This window comes from Pristiophorus japonicus, chromosome 12, assembly GCF_044704955.1.
Source record: "Pristiophorus japonicus isolate sPriJap1 chromosome 12, sPriJap1.hap1, whole genome shotgun sequence".
NCBI classification, from domain to species: Eukaryota; Metazoa; Chordata; class Chondrichthyes; family Pristiophoridae; genus Pristiophorus; species Pristiophorus japonicus.
Window position 1 is genome coordinate 57,797,368 of NC_091988.1, and position 21,645 is coordinate 57,819,012.

The 21,645-nt window shown below is 45.4% G+C and overlaps 1 protein-coding gene across 1 annotated transcript in view; it reads right to left on the reverse strand.

Annotated features, from left to right (window-relative positions):
* LOC139276924 (guanine nucleotide-binding protein G(t) subunit alpha-1) overlaps positions 1-21,645 on the reverse strand; it is a 70,054-nt gene that overhangs the window by 12,554 nt on the left and 35,855 nt on the right. Inside the window, exons 2-4 of the mRNA XM_070894921.1 lie at positions 15,046-15,088; positions 6,612-6,753; positions 3,564-3,721 (exon numbers count right to left, since the gene is read on the reverse strand). Coding sequence (XP_070751022.1) covers positions 3,564-3,721; positions 6,612-6,753; positions 15,046-15,088 — 343 coding nt within the window. The remainder of the gene's footprint in view (positions 1-3,563; positions 3,722-6,611; positions 6,754-15,045; positions 15,089-21,645) is intronic.

Below are 21,645 nucleotides of genomic sequence, written 5' to 3' on the forward strand. Positions count from 1 at the left end.
TGCTAGCACTTGTACCCCTGAGTCAGAAGGTTGTGAGTGCAAGATCCAGCACACAACCTAGACTAACACTTCACCTCAGTACTCAAGATGTGCTGTCCTTTGGATGAGATGCTCAACCAATGACTGCCTCTTTGTTCAGTTGAAGATTAAATAGCCTTTGGCATTATTTGAGGGATCTCCTCGGTGTTCTGGCTAACATTCCTCTCAACTAACACCTTCAAAACAGATGAATTGGTCACTTACCCCATTTACTGTTTATGGCACCTTGCTGAGACTTGCCATGCTTACTACCAGCATTGAAGCACTGACCACACTCGAGCAGCTTCACTGGGCAGGCCAACATCCCCAGCATTGAGTGTGGTCAGTGCTTCAATCAGCTCCGCTGGGCAGGCCACATAGTTCGCATGCCAGGCATGAGACTCCCAAAGCAAACGCTCTATTTGCAGTTCCTTCACGGCAAACAAGCCAAAGGTGGGCAGAGGAAACGTTACAAGGACACCCTCAAAGTCTCCCTGAAAAAGTGCAACATCCCCACCGACACCTGGCCAAAGACCGCCCTAAGTGGAGGAAGTGCATCCGGGAGGGCGCTGAGCTCCTCAAGTATCGTTGACAAGAGCGTGCAGAAATCAAGCGCAGGCAGCGGTAGGAACGTGTGGCAAACCAGTCCCACCCTCCCTTCCCCTCAACCACTGTCTGTCCTACCTATGACAGAGACTGTGTTTCTCGTATTGGACTGCACAGCCACCTAAGAACTCATGCTTAAGAGTGGAAGCAAGTCTTCCTCGATTCCGAGAGACTGCCGATGATGATGATGATGATGATAACGACAAGGACACCCTCAAAGCCTCTCTGATAAAGTGCAACATCCCCGCTGACACCTGGGACCCTGGCCAAAGACCGCCTTAAGTGGAGGAAGTGCATCCAGGAAGGTGCTGAGCACCTCGAGTCTCATCGCCAACAGCATGCAGAAATCAAGAGCAGGCAGCGGAAAGAGCGTGCGGCAAACCGTTCCCTCAACAACTATCTGTCCCACCTGTGACAGGGATTGCGGCTCTCGTATTGGACTGTTCAGCCACCTAAGGACTCATTTTAAGAGCGGAAGCAAGTCTTCCTCGATTCCGAGGAGCTGCCTATGATGATGACTACAAAGTAATGGTGACTGCAATTAAAGAGCAGTTCATTGGCTGTGAAGCACAGTGGACCATCTTGAGGACATGAAAGGTGCTGTGAAAATACTAATGCTTTCTTTACCTCTGATCCCATCTGCAAATCCAGCCTTTATTCATTGACCCAAACTCTTCCAGCACCTGCTCAAATGCCCAACTCTTTCTTTCCCTCCCCGCCACAGTGAAGTACCTTGAAACATTCCAATTTAATTGCTTTAAATTGGCAATTAATCTAACAAAATGTGTGCTTTGTTGCTCCTGTAGTATCAATTTATTGCTGGAGGATGGTGCAGTTGTGCTTTAAAGAACACAGTAATCGTTTTGCAAAGTGCAACTGCGCCACCTATTGGCAGATTTAAAAAAAAAAATTAGGCCAAATACTACTGGGGCTGAAATTGCGGTCGGAGGATTCCTCGTGGGCAATTGTCTCCGACCTGAAACATTTCTACGAAAGTATCTGGTGGTCCGGGAGGAGTGTGGGATTCCATTGGTGAGGCCTTCTCTTCCCGCGCTGCGAAGCGCGCTCCCGTCCTCCAGGTTCCCACGCAGAAGGTGCAGTCACGTGTGAGTGCTCAGCCAATCAGGTACAGTATTCCACAGCTTTCTCATTCATAGCGATGGGAACTCCGTCTCTACGAGTTCTCATTGCTATCTATTAATGAAAAGAAAAACCCAAACACACTAAACACACACAAAACAAAAAACACAATTCACATAATTAAAATTAATTGCAATTAAAGTTAATAAATACCTTGGAGAAAAAAATAGAGTTTTTTTAAAGTTTTTAAAATTATGGTTAAAAAATAAATGTAATGGGCAGCATTTTTTAAACATATGTATTTTTAATTTAATTTAATATTTTTATATGTTTTTAAACTCTTTCACCTGTAAAAGTAGGCTATACACCTGCTTTTATCAGGCGCAACAATTTTGAGGTACATACTGCAATCTTGCCCTTGCAAATGTCCTCGCTCCCGATATGTGTTGGATCTGTCAAGCTGGAACTTGACAGATCAGAAAAGCCGGTTTTCAGCGCATACGCATTGTGTGCTGAAAACCTTCCTGGGGCCGTAGACACTCCATACGGACCTGGGGAGGCCAGGATTTCCAGCCCAATATGTAGCACCTCAAAGCATTCACACAACAAACAACTTCTGGAGAACAGCTGGTGTTCTGTAGGCAAGCACAGCAGCCATTTTTCCCGCAGCAACTAATGACCAGTTCATCCGTGTTTCGGTAGTTTTGAGTTGAGGGTCTGTTCTTGCTCCTTAAATAGAAGGACTTGCATTTATATAGCATCTTTAATGACCGCCGGCCATCCCAAAGGGTTTTACAAATTAAGTTCTTTTTTGAAGTGTAGTCACTGTTGTAATGTAGGAAACACGGCAGCCAATTTGCACACGGCAAACTCCCACAAACAGCAATGTGATAATGACCCAGATTCTGTGGCTCAGTGGGTAGCACTCTTGCCTCTCAGTCAGAAGGTTGTGGGTTCAAGTCCCACTCCAGGGACTTGAGCACAAAAAAAATCTAGGCTAACAGTTCAGTGCAGTGCTGAGGGAGTGCTGCACTGTCGGAGGTGCTGCCTTTCGGATGAGACGTTAAACCGAGGCCCCTTCTGTGCTCTCAAAAGACGTAAAAGATCTCATGGCACTATTTCAAAGAAGCGCAGGGAAGTTATCCTTCCTTCAATCAACATAACAAAAACAGATTATCTGATCATTATCACATTGCTGTTTGTGGGAACTTGCTGTGCACAAATTGGCTTCTGCATTGCCCACATTACAACAGTGACTACACTCCAAAAGTACTTCATTGGCCTTAAAGTGCTTTGAGACATCCAGTGGTTGTCAAAGGTGCTATCTAAATCCAAGTCTTTTTTTCAGATAATCTGATTGTGGATTGAGGGATAAATATTGGCCAGGACATCGGGGATAATTCCCCTGCTGTGAAGTGTTAGCCTAGATTATGTGCTCGGTCCAGCATTCACGACCTTTTGACACCAGGGGGCCATGAGTGCTACCACTGAGCCAAGCTGACACTTGGGTAACACGACCGAGGGATTTAGGAATGCAACCAAAAAATGATGAGCTCCAGACCAGCTCCATTTAAGAGGTAGAATTAATATTTCTTCAAAAAAGTGCCATGGGATCTATTACATTCACCTGAGTCACATCCGAAAGACGGCACCTCAGACAGTGCAGCACTGCACTGGGAGCATCAGCCTAGATTTTTGTGGCGTGGGACTCGAACCCACAACCTTCCGACACAGAGGTGAGGGTGCTACCCGCTGAGCCACAGCTGACACTAAATGCCAAAGCTATCTTGTTCTATCCGTGCCCAAGCTCACTGCTCAGGTTGGCTGCAGGGCGATAAGATGAAGAAGGAGCCACTTACTAGCCCGCAGAGTCGTTCAGCTGGTACTCCGAGGCGCGATCAAAGCAGGCCTGGATGCCCGAGTCCTTCCAGAGACGGCTGATAATTTCATACAGTTCCTTCGGCATGTTGCCCTCCTCAAGTGTATCAGCGAGATGCATCAGTTTGCGGGAATCATCCTGCAGGAAGCGAGAGTTACAAGAATTTTCTGAGAGTTTACCCCGCTGGCTTTGTTTGAAACCACAAGAGAACAACAAGGTAGGAGCATGCAACACTGTCCACTGGCACTGAGCAGCTGCGCTTGAATCTGTTGCAGGAAGCAGCTCAGGGCCAGCAGCGAGTTCCCTATCTTGGCCCTGCTGTCGTGGGCAAGAGCTAAATTGGGGAGTATTTTGTGACAGGGAGGAAGACTTCACCCACCCAAAGTACTCCTGCCTGGGCACTGTGAATCATAGAATCATAGAACGATACAGCACAGAAGAAGGCCATTCGGCCCAACGTGTCTGTGCCGGCTCTTCGAAAGAGCATTCTTGAATGTACCGTAGTTCAACCTTCACATAGAAGTGAATAGGTCATGTAAATGGAGAAAAGGAATTACTGGGACAGTTTGATACGATACCATCCATGGGGGGATGACAGTTGTGGAAGGCCCCCCTCCCCCTAACTGTGTATATGCACACGTTACTTTGAATTTCACTTATTTTGAAAAGATGATATAAAGAAGTGTAACTTGGCCGAGTTTGCTGACTATACAAATATGGGAAGAAAAGCAATGTATGAGGAGGACACAAAAAATCTGCAAAAGGGCATAGACGGGCTAAGTGAGCGGGCAAAAATTTGGCAGATGAAGTATAATGTTGGAAAGTGTGAGGTCATGCACTTTGGCAGGAAAATCAAAGAGCAAGTTATTATTTAAATGAAGAAAGATTGCAAAGTGCTGCAGTACAGTGGGACCTGGGGGTACTTGTGCATGATACACTAAAGGTTAGTATGCAGGTACAGCAAGTGATCAGGAAGGCCAATGGAATCTTGGTCTTTATTGCAAAGGGGATGGAGTATAAAAGGAGGGAGGTCTTGCTACAGCTATACAGGGTATTGGTGAGGCCACACCTGGAATACTGTGTGCAGTTTTGGTTTCCATATTTACAAAAGAATATACTTACTTTGGAGGCAGTTCAGAGAAGGTTTACTTGGTTGATTCCAGAGATGAGGGGGTTGACTTATGAGGAAAGGTTGAGTAGGTTAGGCCTCTACTCATTGGAATTCAGAAGAATGAGAGGTGATCTTATCGAAACATAAGATTATGAGGGGGCTTGACAAGGTGGATGCAGAGAGGATGTTTCCACTGATGGGGGAGACTGGAACTAGAGGGCATAATCTTAGAATAAGGGGCTGCCCATTTAAAACTGAGATGAGAAATTTCTTCTCTGAGGGTTGTAAATCTGTGGAATTTGCTGTCTCAGAGAGCTGTGGAAGCTGGGACATTGAATAAATGTAAGACAGAAATAGACAGTTTCTTAAATGATAAGGGGTTATGGGGAGCGGGCAGGGAAGTGGAGCTGAGTCCATGATCAGATCAGCCATGATCTTATTGAATAGCGGAGCAGGCTTGAGGGGCTGTATGGCCTACTCCTGCTCCTATTTCTTATGTTCTTATGTTCTTGTGTTCTTGTGTCAATTTAAACAAAAAATTCCAAGTCTGGTTGAAGAGAGGTAAGGGTAGGAACCGGGATTGAACATTTAAAAAAGCAAACGCGAGCAGGTATCTAGACCACCGTCTCTGCTAAGCGAAGAATGTGGTGTCAGTGACCTCCACAATAGTTTTGCTCTTCTTCTCTATCAAGCCCAAGATGTCTCTCCTTTGGAGCCTGTTTGATGAGAATTGGAGAAACTGTGATCTGGTTACACTACATTCATGGTTGTGGAAATAAAGGTTGTTGAGCGCAGTGTCCAATGGCTGAGCTGTAGGTTTAACTGCTGACCTTTGATCCTCTTTTGGCCCTTTGACTACTCTGTGCACTTGCTGAGCACTTGTTGGCAATTTCTGTTTGCATTTTCTGCAGCTACACAATGCTGAGGACCCACGACAATCCTATGAGCAGTGTGGAGTCTGTCACTGGATTCATGCAAAGTGACGCCCAAAATTAGCAGAATCATAGAAATTTACAGCTCAGAAGGAGGCTATTTGGCCCATCGTGTCCGTACCGGCCGATAAAGAGCTATCCAGCCTTATCCTACTTTCCAGCCCTTGGTCTGTAGCCCTGTAGGTTACGGCACTTCAAGTGCATATCCAAGTATTTTTTAAATGTAGTGAGGGTTTCTGCCGATACCACCCTTTCAGGTATTGAGTTCCAGAACCCCACCACCCTCTGGGTGAAAAAAAGTTCCCCTCAAAGCCCCTCTAAACCTCCTACCAATTACTTTAAATCTATGCCCCCTGGTTGTTGACCCCCCTGCTAAGGGAAATAGGTCCTTCCTATCCACACAATATATTGGCCTCATAATTTTATACACCTCAATCAGGGTTCCCCTCAGCCTCCTCTGCTCCAAAGAAAACAACTCCAGCCTTTCCATAGGTAAAAGTCTCCAGTCCTGGCAACATCCTCGTTAATCTCCTCTGCACCCTCTCTGGTGCAATCACATCTTTCTTGTCATGTGATGACCAGAACTGCACGCAGTACACTAGCTGTGGCCTAACTAGTGTTTCATACAATTCAAACTCTTGCATTCTATGCCTTGGCTAATAAAGTCATTTATCCCAAGAAATACCATTACACTGGCCCTCAGTGTGTGATTACACTGACAATTGGACAGTGTAGTATTGAGGTGCGAACTGTCGACTGTGGGTTCATAGAGTAAATTGTCCTGCCTGTGGGATTGTGACATTACTGATACCAGATGTGATTGTAGTGTTCGTTGTCCCACATGTTATTAGTGTTCACCGTACCACATGTTATTAGTGTTCATCGCCCCACATGTGGTATTCTCGTGTTAATTGTATCCTGTTTGATTGTGGTGTTAATCGTACACGTGGGATTCTGGTGTAGTCTCTGTACTAGTTGCACTGACCTGTCTGCCACTGTCTCCATACCCGATGTTCAGTGTGGTCATTGCCTTAACAATTGCCATCATGGACTGCAAGGTATTGCTGTAGATGATGGAGATGAACTCGAGACATTCCTCCCGTGAGTAGCCATCTTGGTGAATAATTCTATCAAGCAACAGAGGACATGAGGGTTTTAAAATTCTCTCCTCTTTTGCACGCACCCCTTGTTCTGTGAGGAGTTAGTTCCATGTTCAGTATGTGTTACTGTGACTCAGTGAGGAGTTAGTCCATGTTCAGACGCGACTGGTTCAGCTGAAGGCAGCACTCCTTCAAATTATCAGGAATGAGATGAGCACAAAGGGTGGCAGTTATCTGTATCAGGGTTTATTGGCATTAAAGGACTCTTGTGTATGAACCAAATCCTATGTTTATGCAAAGATGCACGACTTATCTCGCTGGGAGGTTCTAGAGTAGGGGGCTATGTATTAGTAACACTGAGTTTACTGGAGGAGACCTGGTTCCTTGGCCATTTTACTGGTGGGGATGACTGTTAGGATGGAATCTGTGTTCTTGTGTTGGAGTATTGCAATAGTCTTTCATGCTATTGACCCCATCTTAAGTGGCAGTAGTGTGATCAATGAAATTATGAGCTGCCTGCTTATTTTGTAATATAGCACATTGGCCGAATGGTCTCCTTTTGTGCTGTATCATTCTATGTAACTAGGGGCAGGTGATTCTTGTGTATCGACATGCATCTGAGAGCAGGAGAGAAAGAGTTAATTTAAGGGAGGGAACTCCTGGAAGAAATATATAATCATTTCAAGAAAGGTGGAGTGGCCTGTGTGTATATATATATTTGTATGTATATATATATATATTATTCATTTATGAGATGTAGATGCCGCTGGCAAGGCCAGCATTTATTGCCCATCCATAATTACCACTTGAGAAGGTGGTGGTGAGCCGCATTCTTGAACCGCTGCAGTCCGTAGTGAAGGTATTTGGACAGTGCTGTTAGGGAGGGTGCTCAAGAATTTTGAGCCAGTAGCGATGAAGGAACGGTTGATGTGTGACTTGGAGGGGAACTTGGAGGTGATGGTGTTCCCATACGCCTGCTGCCCTTGTCTTTCTTGGTAGTGCAGGTCATGGGTTTGCGAGGTGCTGTCAAAGAAGCCTTGGCGAATTACTGCAGTGCATCGGTGCCAGTGATGAAGGGAGTGAATGTTTAAGGTGGTGGCTGGAGTGACAATCAAGCGGGCTGCTTTGTCCTGGATGGTATTGAGCTTCTTGAGTGTTGTTGGAGCTGCACTCATCTAGGCATGTGGAGAGTATTCCATCACACTCCTGATTTGTGCCTTGTAGATAGTGGAAAGGCTTTGGGGAGTCAGGAGATAAGACATTCACCCCAGAATACCTGACCTCCTCTTGTACACTCAGTATTTATGTGGCTGGTCCAGTTAAGTTTTTGGTCAATGGTGACCCCCAGGATGTTGATGGTAGGGGATTTGGCGATGGTAATGCTGTTGAATGTCAAGGGGCGGTGGTTAGACTCTCTCTTGGAGATTGTGTTGCACGAATGTAACTTGCTATTTATCAGCCCAAGCTTGAATGTTGTCCAGGTCTTGCTGCATGTGGGAATGGACTGCTCTATTATCTGAGGAGTTGTGAATGAAACTGAACACTGTGGAATCATCAGCAAACATCCCCATTTCTGACCCTATAATGGAGGGAACTTAATTGATGAAGCAGCTGAAGATGGTTGGGCTTAGGACACTGCCTCGAGGAACTCCCATAGTGATTCCCTGGGGTTTAGATGATTCACCTCCAACAACCACAACCATCTTCCTTTGTGCTAGGTATGACTTCAGCCAGTGACAATGTTTCCCCCGATTCCAATTGACTTCAATTTTACTAGGGCTCTTTGATGCCACTATCAGTCAAATCCTACCTTGCTGTTAAGGCCAGTCACTCTACCTGACCTCTAGAATTTAACTCGTTTGGACCAAGGCTGCAATGAGGTCTGGAGCCGAGTGGTTCTGGCAGAACACAAACTGAGCATCGGTGAGTAGGTTATTGGTGAATAAGTGCCACTTGATAGCACTATCGACGACACCTTCCATCAGTTTGCTGATGATTGAGAATAGACTGATGGGGCAATAATTGGCCGGATTGGATTTGTCCTGCTTTTTGTGGACAGGAGGACATACCTGAACAATTTTCCATATTGCCGTTAGATGCCAGTGATGTAGCTGAACTGGTACAGCTTGCCTAGAGGTGCGGCTGGTTCTGGAGCACAAGGCTTCAGCACAACAGCCGGGATGTTGTCCGGGCCCATAGCCTTTGCTGCATCCAGTGCACCCTCAGCAATTTCTTGAAATCACGTGGAGTGAATCTAATTGGCCGAAGTCTGGCTTCTGCGATGGTGGGGACCTCAGGAGGAGGCCGATATGCATCATCCACTCAGCACTTCTGGGTGAAGATGGTTGCGAACACTTCAGTCTTAGACATTATTCATAAAATGGGGACCTTTAATACCAATAAACCTTGATACAGAAATATTGGTAAGCTGCCATCTTTTGAATTTTGAGATATTGGGCTCAATTTTCCCCAGTGATTTGCGCCATTTTTTTGGCGCGCGCCGCTTTTGGCTTACATTTAAAAATCCAAGTTTCACCAAAGATTGTGCGCCAGCGTAACTCAGTTAGTTACGACTTTTTTAGGTTAGTTTTTTTTTGCATAACCTGATGTCTGCGCTAGTTTGGCCAACTTATAATTCTCCTAGGACGGCGTATGTGACCACTCTCAAAAAACCTTCTGGGCGCACATCAAAAAATTGGCATCGAAAGATGCCATTGTTTATAGTCGAAGTTTTGGAGGGAGTCAAGAACACACAAATATGCATCATCAAGCTTAAATGTTTCCAACTGAAAACGGAGAAAATGGAAGTTACATGCAATTCTTTAAGTTAGGATTTTTTTTTTTAAAGTGCCACGTCACCCCTGAAAGTCTCCAAACCAGACTCGAGGGTCAGAGCGTTGGCCGGCAGAATTAATCCCTCACCCGGACATGGGCTCGGGGCTTGGCTTGAAAAGAAGCCTGGGGGGGAGGATGGAAGCTGAACTGAAGGGATGAGAACCCTTACACTATGCCACTATGCATCAAATGAAGCCCGGGGGTCGGGGGGGGGGGGGAAACGGCGGCTGTGTCCCGATCTAAGCAAGTTTATTGCACATGCTCAGACCTGGGTGTGGTCCAAACTAGGGCGTCAACCTTGGAGAGAGACAACAAAGAAGCTTGTCCTGCCTGCCATTTTGAGCTTCTTGCAAAGGTACAATTTAATCATGGGGGCAATACTGACAATGTCATACCTTGTGCAAGCCTTCTACATGATGGTGCTGTGGAAGAGACAATTGACTCGACATCATCGCATGAGGAATCTCAGAGCATGTGGGATGATGGACAGGAGGCCTTAATCATGAGGGGTATATCGAGACAGGCATTCATACCTGCACCCAAGTGATGCAGACTGTGTCAGAGGCTGCGTTTACACAAAGAAGTTGTAACTCAGATCTGAGAGTTAGTAAAAGCAGACCTGCAACCTAGAAGCGTCAAGAGGACCACTTTGTCAGTTGAAGTGATGGTTACAGCTGCACTTTCATTCTATGCATCTGGATCATTCTAGGCCACAACTGGGGATGTGTGTGCCAATTCTCAACATGCAACACATGTCTGCATTCGGCAGGTCACTGCTGCACTATATGCTCGGAGGAATGATTAAATAAAATTCCCCATGAATGCCCAGGCAATGCATGACAGGACTGTGGGCTTCTCCAGGATTGCTGGCTTCCCAAAGGTACAGGGCTGCATTGATTGTACCCACATCGCCTTGCAAACAACTTTGGAGAACAGAAAAGGCTTCCACTCGTTAATGTGCAACTCGTGTGACGACATGCATCACATCATGTCAGTTGATTCAAGACACCCTGGGAGCACCCATGATGTGTTCATCCTATGTGAGAGCGCTATATTTGCCATGTTTCAGCAGCAGCCAGAAGGGCAGAGCTGGCTACTGGGAGACAAAGGGTACGGCCTCGCCACCTGACTCATGACGCCCCTACGCGTAACCCAGACGGAAGCTGACCGTGAATACAACATGTCACACATTGTGACGCGCAGCTACATAGAGAGGACTATTGGCATATTGAAACAGCGTTTCCGATGCCTGGACCATTCCGGAGGCTACTTGCAAAACTCCCCTGAGATTGTCGGTCAGTTCACTGTTGTGTGCTGCATGCTGCATAACTTAGCCATCATGAGGCAGCAGCAGCTGGTAGTAGAAGACCCACCTGAGGTGAGAGTGGCTGATGATGAGGAGGAAGATGCAGATGACGAGGAGGACGAGGAAGCCATGCAACTACCTGAATCCGGAATATGACGGCGGAGGAGGGCGGGCAGTTGTGCCCCTTTAACGATCACTCGAGCCTTGCACCGGCTGCTCATCCGTGAACACTTTGTTGCCTGAAGGCTCAGTGGCAACTATTCCACATGGACCATGTTTACTGTTTGGACCTGTTCCGTAATGTTGTGTTGTGTTAATGGAACAAATGATGGAAATGATTCTTCTTTACTTCAAAAAGTTGTGTTAATAATGGAACAAATACTGGAAATGATTCAGTTATCATTTAAAATATATTTTATTCAAAAGTTTAACAAACATTTGTTTGTACTTAACTTTAATAAAAATATTCTTGTATCAAACTTTAAAGTTTTCAATTAAGATTACTTACAAACTCTAAGATCACTTACAAACTTTTAAATTTGTAAATTTACATAACTTACAAAAATCTTTTAATTTGAGAACAGTTACAAGAGTAATAACAATAATAACAGCAGCAAAGAAAGGCTGCACCCATCTCTCCTCCACCTTATTCTAAGACCGCCCGCTGCGTTTGGTCTTGTTGACTCCACCCCTGCCCGCAGGCGGTGGCACAGTGTTTCTCGGGTTGGTACCAAGTTTATTCTTTCGAACATCTCGGGTAATGCGCACTTCTTGATGGCAGGCGGGGGAGGGGTAGCCGGTAATGTGGCGGGCTGGTCTGGGGATTGGAGCGGGAGTGGCAGTTGATTCTGTCAATGGGCGCGGGGTCTGGGCGTGTTCCCTTATTGCAGCAGCTAACTCCGACATTCCCTCCCTCGTGCCCTGACAGTGTCTCAGCTACCTGTGACATGCCCTTCTTCATGTTGAGCAATAGTGTGTCAACTACTTGCAACATTCCCTCCCTCATGTTCACCTGACAGTGTTCCCATTTCTCGTGAGAGTGTTGTTACTTCTCCCGACAGTCCCAATACCTCATCACCCACCCCACGAGTGATCACATAAGGTCAATGCTCTCCGCATTCAATGCCATCATCTGAAACACATCTGTTGGATCCTGCACCTCAGGAGAGCGCTGTCGAGCTCTCCTTCCCCTCCTCACCATGAGTGTGGCTTGCTGCATCCCACTGGGACCTGCAGCCTCGGACAGTGGGCTCTGGGTGTGTCTTGCTGCATCCCACTAGGACCCACAGTCTCAGACGGTGGGGCCCTGGGTGTGCCTTGCTGCATCCCACTAGAATCCCCAGCCTCGGACTGTGAGAAACCATGAAATCTCCCGGCAACACTCGTACGACTCAGGAAAGGGGCTATCACCTCAATGGGCGGCACCTGCACCTCCTCCAAAGTGAGTATAACAGTTGGGGGGCTTCATCCATCACCTCACCCTCACCCCCATGCTCTTGGTCTGGAACGTGGGATTGGAAGATGTTTTCCTCTACAGGCTCGTCTGTGTCTGAATCATCTTTTGCATTGTTAAGGTTGGTCTCAAGTTCTGCAAAATATAACAGAATAGACAAATGGTTAGCAGCAGAGGAAGGGGCAGGGTGGGTGACATGAGTAGGCTCACACAGCGCAGGCAGCAGGCTGATTTGAAGGACCACGATGAATGATAGCACATTGCATCAACCAAAGCGTAGCTGACGGAGCCATCCCCATGAACTGAAGCATAGCTAGCCCGCGCAGTGTTTAACATTTAGCAAAGCCAGACTGTGGAATTTGCAGGACTTACCCTCTCCCTCGAGTGTGGGCCCAGCTTGTGTAGTGGTGGTTGCTTTTCTCCAGGCAGGACCCATCAAAGCAACAACCCTGTCTTCCAAGGGTGTCAGTGGGTGAAGATTTGCCGGGCCTCCTCCTGTTCGAGTTTTTTCCTGTTTGTTGTGTGCCACCTTCCTCTGCAAAGATGAAAATATAACTTTTTAGAGAGGGTGTCTTTCTGCTGGGTGGGACATATACAGCTGGTCACATTTCCAATTGTAATTCCAATGAATAAATGAAAATATTACTTACACTAACTACTTGATCAAGGTCCTGCCACTTTTTGCACTAGCCTCCAGACCTCGGGGTGGTCACCATTACACAGTACTCTTCTGCAAGTTGGTTCCAGCGTTTCTTCATTTCTTTTGGTGAAACTTTTATGTGACCTCTGCTGGTGTCCAGCTCCTGCCATCTGGCCTCAATTACAGTAACCAGTGCCTCCACTTCATCCTGTAAGACATTCTTGGTCCTTGAGCCACGTTGCATCTTGTATTGCAGCTCCCATTTTCCAATGAGAATTAAAGTTCTCATACACAATTGGCTCTTTAAAAATGGCCGATTGCAGACAGGGCGCTGTACTGGGCATGCTTTCCCAGAGCAATCACGTCAAAAATATCTTTTTTTGCTCATGTACAGAAGGGGCAGCATTGTTTTTTCGGTGCAGACATTAGGCTCCACACCCCGAGGCTACAGGGCAGGCTGCACGGCGCCAATTTCAAAAAATAGAACTGGGATCTTGCTACTTATTTTTTTGGAGTCGTTGGGGCCAAAAAAAACTGGCGTAACTCTGACAATGCACCAAAATACGGCATTGGGGAAAATTGAGCCCATTATTCGTGATATAAAACCTTGATTGGATCATTTTTGTTCAATTCATCTGCCTAAATCAATTATTCTCTTTCTGAAATGTAATTTCTCTTAATTTTGTTCAGAACATTGTACCTCTGAAACATAAAAAGAACTGATTATTTTATCTATGTCATGGCTGGTTTACTGAGAGTGGGCCAATTATCTTTGCTTTGTTTTTTCATGAGATTAACTCAATGAACTGACTTCAGTGGCAAATTTAAATTGTTGATTCCTGGGATGGGGGGATTGTCTTATGAGGAGAGATTGAGCAGACTAGGCCTATATTCTCTAGCATTTAGAAGAATGAGAAGTGATCTCATTGAAACACACAAAATTCTTACAGGGCTTGACATGGTAGATGCAGGGAGGATTTTTCCCCTTGACTGGGGGAGTCTAGAACCAGGGGTTACAGTCTCATAATAAAGGGTCGGCTAGGATTGAGCTGAGGAGAAATTTCTTCACTCAGGGTGGTGAATCTTTGAAATTCTCTACCCCTGAGGGCTCTGGAGGCTCAGTCTTCAAGACAGAGATCGATAGATTTTTGGATATTAAGGAAATCAATGGTGCAGGAAAGTGGAGTTGAGATAGAAGATGAGCCATGATTTTATTGAATGGCGGAGCAGGCTTGAGGGCCCAAATGGCCTAATTCTTATGTTTCTAATCACACTCCGCTGATTCTTGTGCCTAACTGAGATAGAGATAGAGAGAGAGAGAGAGAGAGAGAGAGTGACCATAGTGGAAGGAGGATAACAAAGATGCAAAACATTGAAATTCAATACTAAATACTGATTAGAAAACACACAGACACAGTCACAGTCCCGGGCTGCAAGGCCATTGGAGGGAACAGCGTGTGCTGCTGCAGGAGGGCGACGGCTACAAAGCCAGGTCGCTGATTGCAGTGTGGGCAGGCACAGCAGGAGAGGCACTGGAGTGGCAAGAGTTTGTAGAGGGGAGTGACCGGGGCCCAGGAGAGGCGAGGGCCCAGGGGCAGCACGGGCCAGCCCACATTGCGATATGTGTGCGCTCGGTCTGTGCAGTAGAGTTGGTCTCCAGTTAGTCTTGGGTAATCCTTGCCACTGGACCAAGACCTAGCTCTGTCAAGCCCGTGTGGCGGCTGATGTGCAACGGCCACCACACGTTAATAAAATCCGAGCACACGCACCTTCCACCCTTCAATATGTAGTTCGGGATCTGGAGTATTAGGTCCTTCATTGAAACACCTGTGAACTCATCCCTTTTGGGCATGGAAGCAAGTCATCCTCGCTTCGAGGGACTGCCTATGCTGATGATGACTTATTAGAACGGGCCAGATCTGAATTGGAAAGTTAAAGGACCCATTCTCTTCCCCTCTGCCTCCCAGCTGTGTGACACCAGCATTCTAACTGGCAACTGTACACCAGGCACTGCCATGCCAAGAGTGGCCTTCATCCGTTACCAATTTAAACATAAAATTCTTCCAAGGAAAATAAACAACTTACTTCATCTGCTTGACAATGGTGCTTTTGCCAGATTCTCCAGCACCTGAAAGAGAGGAGATGTAATTAGGAAGGCATTAGAATTCAGTCTTGAAGCTTTTTTTCACAATAACAGCACCGTGTGTATAAAATATGAAAAGATGGGATAGTGGAGATGGAAGTCGACTACTTTCAAGTAGTTGAGGTTGTCTAGAATCAGGGACCATAAACACAAGATTAAATGTAAGAGGAATGCAGGAGGAACTTCTTCTCACGCAGAATTGAGAGGCCGTGGACTTCACTTCCAGAGTTAATAGTTGAAGCAGAAATTGTGTCAACATTCAAGATTAGATTGAATAGATGGAGAAAGGAAAAGGGGATGAAGGAATATGGGAAGAGTGTGGGTAAATGTGATTCCGACTATTTAGAAGTTTAGAAGAATGAGAGGTGATCTCATTGAAACATACAAGATTCTGAAGGGCGTTAACAGGGTAGATGCTGAGAGGTTGTTTCCTCTGGCTGGAGTGTCCAGAACTAGGGGGCACAGTCTCAGGATAAGGGGTAGGCCATTTATGACAGAAATGAGAAGGAATTTCTTCACTCAGAGGGTTGTGAATCTTTGGAATTCTCTTCCCCAGAGGGCTGTGGATGTTGAGTCTCTGAATATATTCAAGACTGAGATAGATAGCCTGAGAGCCTAGGGGAATGAAGGGATATGGAGATCAGGCAGGAGAGTGGAGTTGAGGCTGAAGATCCGCCATGATCTTATTGAATGGCGGAGCAGGCTCAGGTATGGCCTACTCCTATTCCTATTTCTTATGTTCTTATGTTATTTGCTTGTACGGAGGACAAAAGTTGGACCGAATTACCTGTTTCCCCTTTGTAACTTTTATGTATTTCTATGTATACATAACTCATATCAGATTCAGAAAGCAGAAATATTCAGTCTCCTGTGTCCAAACATCAGGAGTCCATTAATACACAAGCAAAAATACTATTGATGCTGGAAATCTGAAATAAAAACAAAACAGAAAATGCTGGAAATACTCAGCTCAATAATAAGTTCATCGACCTGAAACGTTAACTCTGTTTTTGTCTTCACAGATGATGCCTGACCCGCTGAGAATTTCCAGCATTTTCTGTTTCTATACCAGGATTGAGAATCTGGGCTTAAATTTCTGAGCTACAGTTCAGACACCCTGAAGCTAATTGGAATAGCCATTGTGGTCCTTTGTGAGATCAGCAAATTCTCAGAGAGCAGGAATCAAACTTCTCTGACCTTGGTTACTCAGTGCTAGTGCACATAAATCCATTATCTTTTGTATAAAATAGAAAACAAAGCCTTAATAGATGTGCTGTTCTGATGTGACAGGATCACATTAGTGTGAATATATCAGGAGTCCATTACTGGATACAGGGTCAACTGGGTTGAAAATGAGCCGAGTATTAATGAGCATTAATCTTGAATGCATGAATTAGTTTGACTCAAATTCCTCTCCACCATATTGAAAAGGATATCAACACTAGCGCACCATGTCTATTATTGATATTACTCAGTCAATATAGAATTGAAAAATAGGCAAGTTATGCTAAGCCTGTATCGAAACTTGGTTAGACCACATTTACAGTATTGTGTACAGTTCTGGTTGCCACAATATAAAAAGGATATAGAGGCACTGGAGATGATACAGAGAAGATTTATAAGGATGATACCAGAAATGCGAGGGTATACATATCCGGAAAGGATGAACAGGCCGGGTCTCTTTTCTCTTGAAAAAAGAAGGCTGAGAGCTGGCCTAATAGATGTCTTTAAAATTATGAACGGTTTTGATAGAGTGGATGCAGAGAAAATGTTTCCACTTGTGGGGAAGAGCATAACTAGAGGCCATAAGATAGTCACCAAGAAATCCAACGGGGAATTCAAAAGAAAATTCCTTACCCAAAGAGTTGTTAGAATGTGGAACTCGCTACCACAGGGAGCGGTTGAAGTGAATAGTATAGATGCATTTAAGAGGCATCCAGACAAGGATATGAGGGAGAAGGGAATAGAGAGTCATGCTGATAGATTTAGATGAGGAAAGATGAGAGGAGGCTCAAGTGGAGCATAAATGCCAGCATGGACTGGGTGGGCCGAATGGCCTGTTTCTGTGTTGTATATCCTGTGTAATCCTATGATTTCAATAGAATGATGACAGGAGAGGTGCAATAAATGGTGCAGTAACTACATTCTGCCCCTAGGTGGCTGCAGTATGCTTTATAGAACTAAAAGTGACAATGACATCTAGTGGCACAGCCTCAACAGTGAACCGGCTTTATGTTGTCACCGGGCTTTGTTGGCGCACCTGTTACTGTGTGTGGCATCCAGTTGGATTAGTGGCTGGACAGCTGGACAATATAGTTCAATCCAGGACTTTAACTTCCGCACAGAGCAGGAACATCATCCCACCACCAACTCCTGGCCACTCTTGTACATCTTCTGGCGACCAGTCATAGGACATTGTTGGCAAAGAGCTGGAGCCCTGCTGCTTGGCTGCCTGCCTGCCCGCTCCACGAGAAAACATGCGCAACAAAGGGAAAAAATTGCGGCAATAGTGCAAATGATAGCACTTATGAAAGAAACCTTGCTGGTAAATACTATTTTCTGCTGTGTTGAGACATCCCACCTTTCACTTCCCTTTGGAAAGACCATCAAACACACCCACCAATATTGTGGCACATTATTCCTCAAAGATTTATTTTGTGTTCCAAACTCCCCCGTGTTCATGTAATATAACAATTTATATATCAAAGCACAAACTGTTACAAAGACAAAATCAAAATACTGCAGCGGCTGGACATCTGAAATAGAAACAGCAAATGCTGGAAATACTCAGCTAGTCAGGAGAAACAGAGTTAACGTTTCAGGTCGATGAGCCTTCATCAGAACTGGAAAAAGTTAGAGATGCAACAGATTTTTATTCGGGGCAGGGGAGGAAAGAACAAAAGGGAAGGTCTGTGATAGGTGGAGAGATTAAATGATAAAAAGGTACAAAGAAAAAGGAGATGGTAATGGGACAAGTAGAGAAACAAAAGATGAGTCAGGAAGAGGTGTAAATGGGAATGGCAGAATGCCATGTAAAAAATGGGAGGCGGAGGTTATGGTCTGAAATTGTTGAACTCGATGTTGAGTTCAGAAGGCTGTAAAGTGCCTAATCGAAAGATGAGGTGTTGTTCCTCAAGCTTACATTGAGGCCGAGGATGGAGAGGTCAGAGAGGGAGTGGAGAATTAAAGTGACAGGTGACCGGAAGCTCAGGGTCTCGCTTACAGACTGAATAGACGTGTTCGGCAAAGCAGTCACCCAATCTGCATTTAGTCTCCCCTGTCTTTACCATCAACTATTACAAAGAATTTGGAATCTTTAAAAAAAAAAATGATATTTGATTTTCTCTGGACCAGCCTTTCATTGTCTCCCTGTGTCACATGTTATAATAAATAAACAATATTAAAATTTATCTGGTGTCTTATTATGTTGAGAAGCCTTAAGTGCTTTACACAATGGAGCTCCACATTTTGGAGCTCCATGACTAATTTTATGTAGGCGTTCTCCAGCTCAGTGGGTGGGCAGCCCACTGATACTTGATGACCATGTCGCTAGGACACTCCGCCATCTCACTGATGGCACAAAACGCCTGGTCCATTGCCCTGTGGTGCACTGGCTGCTGCATGCCCAGTGGCCCAGTCCGTTTGAGTGCTTTGGCTATTTTTCTAAGTTACTGAACTGAAATCAACTGACTCGATGCAGACTGAGGATCATGTTCCCACTAAGCCGCGCAAAATTTTGAATGGGCCGTGCAGCCTGTTAAAGGGACCGTGTGCCCCAAAAAAATGAGGCATAACATTGACTGGGGTTTAATCCCCGCCTGTGCTGAGTTAGCTGACTTGTTGAGCAAATTGTGTTTTTATTTGTCAAGAAGTTTCAAATTAGAAGTGAAGGAGATTAAAGAAGCACATACGCTGGAAAGTTGGAAGTATATCTGATGAAGGTACACACACACAAAATGTTGCAGCCTGCCCTTTCTCTTTACAAATGTTGATTGACTGGCTGCTTATTTCCAGCATTTTCTGTTTTTATTTGAAATTAAAACGACGACTCTTATGGCGATTATAATTAAAATCAGACTAAAATTTGAGATGGGGAGATGCAGCTAAACATAAATTATTTTGAAGACTAAAATGGTGCCTGAGGCCAGGCACGTACAGAAGGCCCGTTGACATTGGCCAAGGGCAGGCGGCAGATCCCGAGTGTGAGGAGATCCAAAGGAAAATAAATGATCAGCAAGATGTAGCTTATGTGCAACGAGGACGCAGTATGTTTAAAATTGACACGGGTCTGACTCCATTAATTTTATTCTGACACATGTTGAAGTATTCTTGTTGCCCTGGTAACCAATGCTGCAAGGCAAAATGATGGGCCATCACCAATAGTGTCTGCTACTATACATTTGAATGTATATTTTCTAAAGTTCAAGTTTCACGCGTCAAGGATCATAGTCTATTCAAGTGGAATTGTGAGTTGCTCCATGCCCTCTGCCCAGGAGGTGCATGGGGTGGATGCCAATGAATTTGCTGCATCTTATTGTTTTGCATCTTACTGGCCCTTCCCCAGCCCTTGGTATCATGCCCAGGATCTGGAACTTGGTGCCAGGGAATTGCTGCCAGGAAATCATGGCACATTGGCCAATGCCTCGCCAACATGCAGGATCCCTGACCCTTTAATTGGAGGGCCATGGAGAATTGTTGGTGTGCTTAAAGGCAGCATTGACGGCGCAGAGTGTCAGCTGTGGCTCAGTGGGTAGCACGCTCGCCTCTGAGTCAGAAGGTTGTGGGTTCAATTCCCACTTCAGAGACTTGAGCACAAGAATTTAGGCTGACAGTGCAGTGTTAAGAGGGTGCTGCACTGTCAGAGGTGTCATTTTTCAGATGAGACATTAACCCGAGGTCCCGTCTGCTCTCTCAGGTGGACGTAAAAGATCCTATGGCTCTATTTTGAAGAAGAGCGGGGGAGTTATCCCTGGTGTCCTGGCCTATATTTATCCTCAATCAACATCACTAAGATAGATGATCTGGTCATTATCACATTGCTGTTTGCGGGAGCTTGCTGTGTGTATATTGGCTGCTGTGTTTCCTACATTACAACAGTGACCATACTTCATTGGCTCTAATGCACTTTGAGACATCCAGTGGTTGCAAAAGTCGCTATGTAAATGCAAGTCTTTCTTTCAGAGTGCCAGTCTGCTGTACCACACTCTAGCTCACGACACATCGCACAGCGAACTTCTGTTCTCGGGAGGGCCACATGCAACAGGTACCCTGAGGAGACCAGGAATGGAAAATCATAAGGATGATGCATCCTGTGTCATCGTTGCCCACGTCAAGATCATCAAGAAGCAGGCATAGGCAAGGACAGCAGGTGCATGGGAACACCATCACCTGCAAGTTCCCCTCCAAATCAGACATCATCCTGACTTGGAAATATATCCTATGTTCCTTCATCGTTGCTGGGTCAAAATCCAGGAAAGCCTTGCTAACAACACTGAGAGTGTACCTTCACCACAAGGACTGCAGCGGTTCAAGAAGACAGCTCACCACCACAGAATCTAGGTTCCAGGCCTGAATCCAGCAAAAGTTTCTCTGTGCCGGCTGTAGGAACTCCGCATAATCGGAACTGCCAATGTTCATCTTAAACTCTGAATGGGTGCGGGATTGTGGCACTAAGCTGTCCACATTTAGGTACAAATTGGCATCACGGTGGTAATCTAAATCAGGGAGAGCACAAGGCAGCCGAATGAGACAATATGGTATGACTCGTGGTTATGGTACTGGTCTCGCAACCTAAAGGTTGGGATTTAAAATCTCAGCCAAGTTCAAAATGCATTTAATAAATCCAGCACCAGAAAATGGCCATTAATGTTGCCAGATTATTGTACAAACCCAACTCGTGAACCAGTTTCCTCCAGGAAAAGGAACATGCCCCACTCCCCCTTTCCTGGTTTGCCCTACATGTGACTCCAGTCCCAATTTCAGGGCAACCACATCCCAAGAATTAATAATTTTTTAAAAATCAGCCTGGGTGTTGCAGTGGATGCTTTCCTGAGGCAAGGACCTTCACTCTGCATCCACTCCAGAATTGGGAGGGCTGGACGATGGAGCTGAGTGATGATTAAAGTGGCATTCCATTAAGGTCGCTCAGCTTAATGAGCTTCAACATTCATCGAAACAAACGTAAATTTGACCAGAAACATGGTGTCGTGCAGAGAGACACAAGGTGATGGAATGTCGTCAAGCAAAAGAGAGAGCAGGGGATATAATGGTGGGGTTCAGTGGAGAACAATTGCTGACCCGCTGAAGTAAACAAACATTACATTACACCCGGGTTCTGAAACAAACTTGACTGAAAGCTTTTCAGTGCAATCGCTACACAGTGTGATAACACGTTACACTCCCTGGCCTTCCTGTCTGAGCTCAGTAGCAGCAGCGAATATTTTGTAATGCCTGTAAAGAGAAAGAAAAATATTTTTTTTATCAAACTAGCCTTATATTAACCAGGTCCTGAAATTGAACAGTCACAGGGAATATGGGGATGG